This window comes from Lactuca sativa, chromosome 1 (genome assembly GCF_002870075.4).
Source record: "Lactuca sativa cultivar Salinas chromosome 1, Lsat_Salinas_v11, whole genome shotgun sequence".
Lineage (NCBI taxonomy): Eukaryota > Viridiplantae > Streptophyta > Magnoliopsida > Asterales > Asteraceae > Lactuca > Lactuca sativa.
In genome coordinates this window covers 22,415,952-22,427,486 of record NC_056623.2, presented here as the reverse complement: position 1 = coordinate 22,427,486, position 11,535 = coordinate 22,415,952, and the positions used below count along the sequence as shown (strand labels likewise).

The following is an 11,535-nucleotide window of genomic DNA, read 5'->3' as shown; positions in this document are numbered from 1 at the left end:
AAGAAATACGATAATTTGTGAACAAAATGGACATCATCGAAGAAACACGGAGGACAATTCCAACAATAGAAGATCGAGTCGAATTGACTGATAATGGTTTCAAACTAATTAAGACCTACAATGAATTGTTTGAAAATCATGTAGACACGGCTAGTTTGCATCAAATGCAAGTTCCTAGTTATCAGCCAGAGCTAGTTTGAAAATCATGTAAACACGGCTAGTTTGCATCGAGTCGAATTGACTGATAATGCAAGTTCCCATTTTCAAGACCTACAATATCAAAAACAATTTACCAAAGTAATCCCTCCCTCATCACTCTCAAAATAATACAACTATATTTAAACCGAATGCAAAAATTCCAATAAATAATTGCACCCAACTTTTGACAATTCAAAATGGTTTCAAATAACACTACTCGGTTTTATTTGACAATTCTAACAAAAATTTGGTAGCATTTCTAGAGAAAATGAGCAAATACCAACCAAGTTTAAACACTTTTTAATCAAATTTCCAAGTAAATTAACTAATTTCAACTATTCTCAAACCAAATTTTGTAAATAAACCGGACAATAACTAGCGATCCTAGGCAATTTTCAAAACATAATTGGATGCAATTATCGTATTAGAACAATGCAATGTAATGAAAGCCAAGAAAAGAAGTTTTTGTCCCAAAAATTGAACTTGAACCCGAAACCCACTACCATGCACCTAAAGCTTTGTGGTTGTTCGTGGGTGTCAAAATGCAAGACTTGTTTACTCAAACAATATTTTCAACTTTGATTTTTGAAAAAAATCCGGCGGCAGCCCGTGGTGGCTCAAAATTTCCAACGAAATTTTTGGTGAGATTTTGAGGTTTTGTTCGGTGGGATGTATAGATCTTGGAAAAAGAAACACTTTGGCGGTGTCGGAATTGCGAGAGATGGACGGAGTTGGCCGAAAAATGGTCGAAAAGTGGCGAGATGGTGGTGGTGGTGCCTTTAATTCCGGTGGCGGATCGGAGGAAATTTTGGGTGGGCTTTGTAGAGGATGAAAAATAGGGGTGGTCTCGCGGGATTCTGACTGGTAGAACTCTGGGAAATTGAATTTTAGTGAGAGGTGGGTGTTTGTGTTCTTGAGAGTTTGAGAGAAAAGGGTGGGATTTGTTAGGGTTTGAATGAAGAAGATGAGTAGCTGAAAGTTTTAATCCATGGTCAAGTTCGGTCAACACAAGTCAATGTTAGTCAACTCATTTAACCACCTGGTCAACGGAAGTTAAAGTTGGTCAACAAAAATAGGGCTTGGTCGTCGGCAGCTGCGTGGGTCGCACAAGGGGGGCACACGGCCGCATGCATGTTGCAGTTAAAGTGTTTCAATCGCCACTAGCTCCATTCGATTAGGTGTGTCTGCGCATGGTGGTCGCGTAAGAGGGGTGCGCAGGGCCATGCGAGCACGTGCTGGTCGCAGTCTCCGGTTTCGTTTCGCTTCAACTTGTTGGGATTCTTGGTTTGCATTTCAAGGCTTAAACAATTGGAAAACTTATTTTCTTCAAAGATAACTTCAAAATAAACATCAAAACATCTTCATCACTCCTTTATTCGAGTTCAAAGTCATGGAAGACAATGCTTTCCAAAAATTCCCTTTTTTAACGTCTTTGGCGAGACATCCTCCTTGCTTGCTTCAACACCTCAGGTCATCCAAATGGATGATTTCAAGAGCATTTGCATTGAAACCTTCATAGAATGGCTTCAAACGGTGCCCATTGACTTTGAAAATTTGTCCCGTTTCTTCACTTTGAATTTCCACCGCCCCATGGTCAAAAGTCTTGATCACAACAAAAAGGTCAATCCACCTTCATCTTAACTTTCCTGGAAATAACATCAATCGTGAATGATAAAGTAAGACCCTATGCCCCGGTTCAAAGTGTTTCCTGGTAATGGACTTGTGATGGAAAAACTTCGTTTTCTCCTTGTAAATTCTTGAGTTTGTATAAGATTCATTTCTCAATTCTTCTAACTCTTGAAGCTGGAGCTTCCTATGTCTTCCCGCCTCATTAATATTGAAATTGCATTGCTTGACCGCCCAAAATGAACGATGCTCTAATTTCACAGGAAGATGACATGGTTTTCCAAAAATCAACCTAAATGGAGACATGCCTATCGGGGTCTTGTAAGAGGTCCAGTACGCCCGTAAGGCATTATCAAGCCTTAAAATCCAATCCATTCTTGTCGGATTCATTGTTTTCTCAAGAATACTCTTCACTTCACGATTTCAAACCTCCGCTTGGCCGTTTGTTTGGGGGTGGTAAGTGGTTGAGACACGATGGGTCATGTTGTACTTTCTCAATAAAGCCTCCATCATCTTGTTGCAGAAATGCGTCCCTCGATCACTAATCAACGACCTAGGCACACCATATCTCACAAAGACATTAGATTTTAAAAAGTCGATAACCATTTTGGCATCATCCGATCTTGTGGCTTTGGCCTCAACCCATTTAGATACATAGTCAACCACGAGCAAAATATAAATGTTGCCAAATGAGACAGGAAATGGGCCCATGAAATCAATCCCCCATATGTCAAAAACTTCACAAACAAGGATTGGATTTTGTGACATTTGATTTTTTGGTGAAATGTTTCCCGTCCTTTGACACCATTCATAATTTTTGCAAAACAAATAACAATCACGTAACATGGTTGGCCAAAATAGTCCACACTCAAGAACCATTCTCAAAGTTTGGTTAGGTCCGAAGTGTCCCCCACAAGCAAATTCATGACACAAATGCAAAATAGATTGATGTTCTTGTTGGGGTACACATCGCCTAATAATTTGATCGGGACAATGTTTCCATAAATAAGGTTCATCCTATACATAGTATTTTGCATCACTTTTCAATTTATCTTTGTGAGCACGTGTGAATGTGTCGGATACCTTTTCGTCACAAAAAAAGTTAACGCTATCAGCATACAAAGAAGTAGATTAAGTAAGGGAAAAGAGATGCTCACCCGAAAACTCATCCCGCAATGAGAGAGGAGTTTCATTTGAAGTGATCTGGCTTAGATGGTCGGCAACAAGATTCTCGCATCCACTCTTGTCCCGAATTTTCAGATCAAATTCTTCCAATAATAATGTCCATCGGATGAGTCTTGGCTTTGCATCTTTCTTTGTCATCAAGTACTTGAGAGCCGCATGATCTGAATACACTATAACTTTGGTGCCAAGTAGATATTGCCTAAACTTCTCCAAAGCGAATACTATGGCCAACAACTCATTTTCCGTGGTAGAGTAGTTGCTTTGAGCATTATCTAGTGTTCTCGATGCATAGTAGATCACATGGGAGGCTCTTCCATTCTTTTGACCTTAAATGGCGCCAATGGCATAGTTGCTTGCATCACACATGATTTCAAATGGGAGATCCCAATTTGGAGCTTGCATTATGGGAGCGGATGAAAGGAACTCCTTGAGCTTATCAAAAGCTTCTTTGCACGCATCATTAAAATCGAAATCAACCTCCTTTTGCAAGAGTTGGCACATTGATCTTGTTATCTTTGAAAAATCCATAATGAATCTTTGGTAGAAACCTGCATGACCCAAAAAAGAACGAACTTCCCGAACACAATTCTGGTAAGGTAAGATTTGAATAACATCGATGTTAGTCTTATCTGCCTCGATTCCTTTCTTTGACACAATATGACCCAAAATAAGACCTTGACTCACCATAAAATGATATTTCTCAAAATTTAAAACCAAATTCATTTCAATGCATATTTTCAAAAATTTGGTGAGATTGGTCAAACATTCTTGAAAAGAGTTGCCATATACAGTGAAGTCATCCATAAAAACTTCAATTATGTTTTCAACATACTCTGAAAAGATACTAACCATATAACGTTGGAAAGTGGCCGGAGCATTACATAATCAAAATGGCATTCTCTGGTATGCAAAAGTGCCAAATGGACATGTAAAGGATGTGTTTTCTTGGTCTTCCAGTGCCACCAGGATTTGGTGAAAACCGGAATACCCATATAGACAACAATAATGTGATTTTCTCGGCCAACCTTTCCAACATTTGGTCAATGAAAGGCAATGGAAAATGATATTTTCTTGTGCTTGTATTGAGTTTGCGGTAGTTAATACATACTCTCCACCCATTTTGCACGCGAGTGGGGACCATTATACCCTTGTTGTTCTGGACCATCGTGATTCCCATGTTCTTCGATACCACTTGCACCGGGCTCACCCACTTTCTATCCGAGATTGGATAGATCATTCCCGCATCAAGGAGCTTCAATATCTCTTTCTTGACCACTTCCATAATTGGCTGATTCAACCTTCTTTACGCATCCCGGCTTGGGTTGCATTCATCCTCCATTAAAATCTTGTGCATGCAAGTGGAGGGGCCTAATCCTTTGATATCCGCAATCGTCCAACCCATTGCTTCTTTATGTTCCTTCAACACCTTGAGGAGTTGCTCTTCTTCAAATTCGGTTAGATGGGTCGAAATGATAACCGGAAGAGTCTCATTTTTGCCCAAGTAAGCATACTTCAAGTGTTGAGGTAGGACCTTTAATTCCAATTTTGGGGATTAAACAAGGGATGGTGGCAGCTTTATATGGGTTTGGGGCAACTCGATTTGCTTGACATCAAATCTTGTAGATTTCTTCATCTCCAATCTATTCACCAACTTCTCAACTTCTGGGTCTAAGGAATGAAGCTTTAATTGTTTGGCTAGTTTCCCACAATCAAACCCCTTGCTTAGGATTGTTTCAAGCATATCAACGTTAGACAACTCAAACACTTCTTAGGTTAATGGCTTAACAACATCGACCAAATATAATGATGAAACATCACTAGGATATCTCATAACATCGTAGATATTAAAACTTATTGTTTCACCATCAAACTCCATTGTCAAACTTCTCGCATACACATCGATTTTTGTCCTAGCTGTCTTTAGAAACGGTCTCCCAAGTAAATTATAGCTGATTTGGAGAAAACTTGTTCTTCTAGATCAATCACATAGAAATCCGCTGGGAAGACCAATTGGTTCACTTGCACCAAAACATCTTCTAAAACACCCCTAGGAAAGACACTTGATTTCTCCGCAAGAGAAATTATAACATTGGTTTCACTTAAAGGACCCACATTCAATGATTCATATACCGAGTAGGGCATGACATTGATAGAAGTGTTGGATTAGTGTCTAAGTCCATAACTATAATTGGTATGTACTTGACCCGATTGGCATGGTCCATTTGGGTTGCATGGAATTGGAACAATTTGGATAGACTTTTGTGAGAAAAGGATATTTATTATTTGTTAATATATTATAAGTTCTAATATATTAATATTAAATCATATTATTTAATTAGTATTGATCAAAAATTAATTTTGTGATCAAAAGGAGACTAATTAAATATATGGGGATTGATTGTGTAAATCATTCATTCTTATATATGTGGGCTTATGATCCATAGTTCTTCATGTTGGGCTAAACCCATGGATACTCCATGGAGGTTTTAACCCATGGAGCATGAAGAATATGGAAAGACATGAGTTACATGATGTAACCCTAATAGCCACCATATATAAGGACCCCATGGCTCAAGAAATTGGCACTAGTGTGTGTACACATGAAGGCTAGCCGATTTGAGCATAGGAACCTTTTCTCTGAAGTTATTCCAAGATGTTGGTGATGTTGTATGAACCATTTTAGGTGCCACATTTAAGGAACCTTTTCTCTCAAGTTATTCCAAGATTTATACGGGACTAACAATCGTACATCTCAACTGTTAGCTACAGTCCGACATACACGCCAAGGGGTGACAAATGTCACATATTCAGTTTCGACGCCAGCAGGTCGTCGTGTGAAATACTTACCAATCAGTATGGTTATAACCACATCACATTTTAACCTTAATAAACACATTGGTTTTAAGGTAATTATTGCTTCAGTAGTTACTTTTAACAACTTTCCTATACACTTTCATTTTTCCATTACATTCATACAATGATTTACTCATATAAGAAATGCATACTACTTTTCGTATAAAGATAGTTTTACAAATATGGAAAACCCACATTTATACTATTACAAGTACAAACACATATCTTACATCATTTTTGAAGAGAAACAAACATACAAAACAGTTGGGTCTTGGTAGAAGACTACTTTTAGTAGAAAATATAGGATTTTCTAGGAAGTATACAAACTTTACATCAAACACTTACAAACATTTTCTTCAAACTTATACAAACATTTGGCACTAAAATACTTGTGAACTCACCAGCTTAAATGTTGATCTACTCTTTCAAAATAACTTGTATTCTCAGGTCATCGGTAGACCGGTATACTAGACCAGGTTTTTGAGAAGGCGAAGCGTGTTCAAGACTCGTCTTTTATTTTGAGATATATTTTTGGTGTCTTACAAATACATTCGGAACGCACTTGTATTAACTATATTATTAATGAAATGGATGATGTTGTTGCTTGTTTTACTATTTTGCATTGTTATGATACTGAACATGACATCTTCTGCCTCCGAACGTTTCCACCGTTCTGGTTTGGGGGTGTGACAGATTGGTATCAGAGCTTTGTTTATAGTGATTGAGTATATCAACCCATAAAAGATATGCAAGTATAAACACATTGGGATTAAAATACTCTAACCAAGAGTTTATACTTTTAAATAATAAAATATTTAACTAAAGTATACATACAAACATTCATACTAGGATCAGTGTCATACTAGAAGAGATCAAAAGTATTGCGGTTGTTGGACAGCACAAGCAGGCTTGGGGACATATAATCAGATCTGGGAGTGATATAGCCTGATCAACTGTATTTTTCCGAGAAGTGATTAGCATGTGCCTAGGAATGGTTGTGGTGTTGCAGCAAGTCTAAAAACTTACCAACACTACTACAATGAAAACTTTAGAACATAACATAACTTAAAATACTATAGGAATATTTTGTGTTACTATAATTACTTATTTAAGAACTAAAGGTCTTTACTAGTAGGTTAATAGTTGCTGATATATGCATATTTAGCCATGTGTTTAGTATAAATTTTAATCAATTATTAGCTAATTATTTGCATAATATGGACAAAAGGTACTTAATAATGTCTAAATTATATTTTCAGTCCAGAAGACATGATTGGAAGCAAAAAGGAAGAAGGAGAAGCAATCAGAAGTTGGAGAATGAAGAAAGAAGAACATACCTGGAGTACTCGGCGACTTCCAATGAATGTTCGCGAAGTAATGTCCAAAATCCTTGCCGTACACGTATTTCTCAAAGGAACTCGGCGAGTTGGATACCTACTCGCCGAGTTGCCCCTGTTTTAAGATAATTATAAATAGAGGATCTAATTCCGAATTAGGGGAGTTTTTTTTGGCATCTCTGAAGAATAACTTTCGACTGAGGAAACCCTTGGAGACATGAAGAACCCTAATCTTTGATCTTTAGAAGACGCAAGGCGAATTATGTTAAATTTTCCACTTATTCTTAGAAGTGAATCATGTTTAGATCAACTAAATTCGTTTTTAGCTTCTCTTTTACTATAATCATGAGCTGAATTTTCGTAGATTCTGTTTAGGAAAGACCAAATTACTCCTATGGTTTGATTTATACTTTGATTGATTGATTATTGGTGATTTTATTAAGTTAATTTTGTTAAAGACCCTTATGCATTAACCATAACTATTTTCTGTTAATAGGAAGACAATTAGGCTGCATGAACATCTCTTAATTGTTAACCTCATATGATTTATGTGAACACTTCATTATATGCCTAGGATTAGTGAATATGAAACTACGATTAATTAGAGAATGGGTAAATTAATTTGTGAGCTTGTTTGAGAAACCAACAAACAAGAGGTTAGTTGAATTACTAATTTGATTAACAAATTACAAATCTTATTTAATCCAACTAATTGAACTAGGGAGTTAATTAGTTTAAACACTTGATCACTGCTTGAATTGATTAATTTCCTAAGGGTTGGTAATAGCGAATGCGAATCTAATCAATATAGTTGGTAACCAATAATAATTAATTTATTACTTTATCATAAAATTAACCATAGGAGTGAATTAGTAGGACCTAAATAGAAACCCTTTTATTAAATTTGGTGAATTTTTACTTGCTTTAGTTGATTAGTTAATTACGTGTTAGGTGGTTGTTTAAGTTTCTAGTCTTGTAAAACTAGAGAAAACCCTTTAATTTTATTACTTGTTTAGTTAAAATTAGTTATAAGTTTAATTTCCGTTCCTTGATTTCGACCCCCTACTTATTCAACTATACCACTAAAAGACAGGTTCACTGCCTTTGTGTACTAAATCTATATTTTTAGAGTAGGAATAAAACCAGTGCATTTTACACACATCAAGTTTTTGGTGCCGGGGAACGGTTCAAAAATTAAATCTAATTCCTAGTTTTATCGATCCTTTCACTAGTACAAAAATGACCCACGGTCACACTTTTGGAAAAACAGCCTGTCACACTTTTTATTAAAATTGTGGCCGAATGTCACTAAAAAAATTTAGAGACTGTTTAGATACATTTAAATTAGTTTGTGTGGCCATTGAACTGATAATCAATACTTTAATCACATTATTTATAATAAATGTGACAATTATTAGCCACACTCGAACAATGTGACGATATGTCACCATCAACCACATGTGTACTGATTAATGTTGTGATATTTTTTTTATAAGAGACAACAGATAAATATATGGTCACATGAGGCAATTGTATATGTTTCTGTATCGTGGTACGATTTTAGACACATGAAATTCAATGTAGCTAACATGTGATACATATTATCACATTAAATATTTGTGTGTCTATAAGATGGTGTTTACTAATAACTTAGTAAAAGCAAGAAAACAAGTTACTTTTAGTGGTTTATGGTTATGTGCCTTTTCTTATGTGTCTCAAAAATATGATGAATTGTCTTGAAAAAAAATTGTGAGTGTAAGTGACATTTGGTTATAGTTAAAATTATTATGTGCGTCTATATGTAAATCTAGTTATAGAAGAAAAATAATTTGTGATCAATATAATTATAGTATGATACATCATAAATTTACAACCAATTATTTTTATACAATATGGGCCACAAATCTTCAATACCTTATGTTTTTTTTTCTTTCACAAATATAACCAAACGAAATTTGTCTCACCAAGCCAAAGGAATTTAGTTGAAGAATAATATATGCATCATATTCATACGAATATTAGATAAACTCTTCAACAGTTCACTGTAAGTGTAAAACTTATATATTAAATATATAGTATTTTTATTGGTTAAACTATTTAATTAAATATTCAAAATAAAAAATAAATGTATTTACAAAATATATTACCAATGTAAGGCCTTTATTGAACAATAAAAAAGTTGGTACATGTACTATCACACGGAAAATATTGAAAACAAAGAACGAACTTTCTTTCTTTTTGTGATTTTTTACATCGAGTTCTATTACAATCAGAACAAACCCCAAAAACTATCTTAAACTCTCTTTTCTGTTTCTTTTCCCTTAATTACAATTGTACCCATTGGTAACGATAACATATCTCCCTACGACCATCTGTTGTCTTGTATTCGTCATCATCATGGAACAGGCAACTAATGTTGCTGCTGCTGTTTGTGTCACCAATGAGTTACTTCACTTCCTTAAGACCACTTTCAAAGTTATTTAAATTATACACTTTTTGTTTCTGATCACTGTAGTCATGGTTATTGATGAAACTCTGGTTGTGATCTTTAAAAACCTGAAGAGTAAATTCTTCTTGTTTGATCTGATGTTGTTGTTTCTTGTGATAATGATCTTTACTAAAATTTTCATAGCTAGTTTGACTCAAAGAACTCCCTGCTTTAGAGGAAGAACCAGTTGTGCATACTTCATGACCCTCACCACCACTTCCAAACATTAGCATCGGTTCTTTCACATATGTTGTAGGGTAGTGGCATTCCATAGGGGTATTGTACTTGCTTTGATGATTCTCATGATAACCTAAATAGAAAGATTTCTCATTGCTGTCAATGTTGTTAATCATCAAACTGATTGAAGAGTTTGGATCTTCTCGTGGTGATGGTGGTGGTGGTGGTAAGAGATGAGTGATATGCCATAAATGATTAGTTCTCCAAAAAACAAATCATAGAGTAATGTTATAATTGGTTAAATAGGTGGAACATAGTACTAAGTTTGACCAACACCTCATTTTTAGTGATCTAATTTTCATTTGGGAAAATCATCAAGCAGTTGATATGTGATACTGAAATAACTATAATTTACAAATGAAAATAGATGCTCGTGCCTTATTAGGGAAGTTTTTCAATGGAATTAAAGAGACCACCAGAGAGATAATACAACGTCCCTCACTGTTGTATTTTATGCATTACCGATTGCCAACTTCTCCTTTATAACCATATCACAATGTATACTGTATGAGAAGGTAATAAGTTATTTAGAAGCCCAAATATGAAAAAAAAAATAGATCTTTATAGAAAACATGTTGAATAACATGGATCTGATTACATTAAAGATAAAAACAAACATTCAAGGTTTTGAAAGAAACAAAAAAAGTTCATATTCACCCGAATCTAATTGACCACCAATTGACTACCATATGTCATTAACTTGTTTGGATCAATGGATTCAAATTTGCAAATCTAGAAATAGAACCCCAATAAAGCTAATAAAGCTTCAACTTTAACCACAAAAACACTAAAAAAATGGATTTAGGTCTATAAGATTATTCTAGAAGTTCTATATTGAATGGATTTGTATGTTATATTACCAGTGTTAATAAACAGAGTGAGAAGGAGTTGCAAAATTTTTTGGTGTTGAGTCAGCTGCACATATAAATACCTAATCAGATGATTCATGCTTTAGTCAGAAATCTGAATTCTCGAGGAGGACACAACGTGAAGTGACGCCCAACCTTGTGCACCAATGACCAATCAGATGAAGTGGTGGACGTGTTCAATAATAGGGGATTGATGGAGAGGTTTGACGGATGCAGAGTAATGGAGGAGAGACAATCGTCGATTTCAGTTTCTCGATTTTTAGGAAAAGCTAAGGAGATAGGGAACGAGGGAGAGGTTTTGGATTTTTTGGGGCCCAATTCGGGGGGGGGGATTTTATTTTTAGTAAAAAATTGGTGGGAAGTCTAATTTATTGAAAAATAAAATAAAGTTATTACGTTGAAAAAAATAAATGAGATATAAGTAGAAACTCTAAAATAAGACATAAATCTTTAAGTTTATTTTGCTTTTAATATTTTTTGTTAATATAAGTATTTTATTGTTAAAGGGATGACTCAGTTTTATTTGATTTTAAACGAAATACAGCACGGCGAAGGGAAGACTCAAAATATATTGATATAAATATGTAATTATAAAAAAGTTAACAAAAATACTATTATTGAATTTCAACAATTTGCAACTAATCAATAAAAACATTAATGGAAGGTGTAATTATGGGTGTTGATAGGTTTAGGGGTGTAAGTGGGAGTGTGATGAGGTGGGTGGTTGTAGGTATGGGTGAGG

General features: G+C 35.2%; 1 protein-coding gene across 4 annotated transcripts; it reads right to left on the bottom strand.

Annotated features, from left to right (window-relative positions):
• Nucleotides 1-9,407: 9,407 nt before the first annotated feature.
• Nucleotides 9,408-11,112, bottom strand: LOC111876273 (uncharacterized). 4 transcript variants are annotated; one of them, XR_006188523.1, is made up of 2 exons: nt 10,785-11,112; nt 9,408-10,427 (listed from the first exon to the last, which is right to left on the bottom strand). XR_006188523.1 is itself a non-coding variant. In XM_023872826.2 (2 exons), the coding sequence occupies exons 1-2, from the start codon at nt 10,870-10,872 to the stop codon at nt 9,645-9,647; spliced, it is 441 nt and encodes a 146-aa protein (XP_023728594.1). In that variant the 5' UTR covers nt 10,873-11,112; the 3' UTR covers nt 9,408-9,644. The 4 variants fall into 4 exon arrangements, 1 of the variants encoding a protein (XP_023728594.1); XR_002844956.2 differs by having other exon boundaries at nt 10,856-11,112; XR_002844957.2 differs by having other exon boundaries at nt 9,408-9,997; nt 10,856-11,112.
• Nucleotides 11,113-11,535: the final 423 nt, after the last annotated feature.

Excerpts from the sequence above, each read along its gene's own strand:
- LOC111876273 (XM_023872826.2), bottom strand. The coding sequence starts at position 10,872 with ATGAATCATCTGATTAGGTATTTATATGTGCAGCTGACTCAACACCAA. Across the intron at positions 9,998-10,784 it reads CACTCTGTTTATTAACACTG|GTTATCATGAGAATCATCAA; the intron begins GTAATATAACAT and ends CTTTCTATTTAG.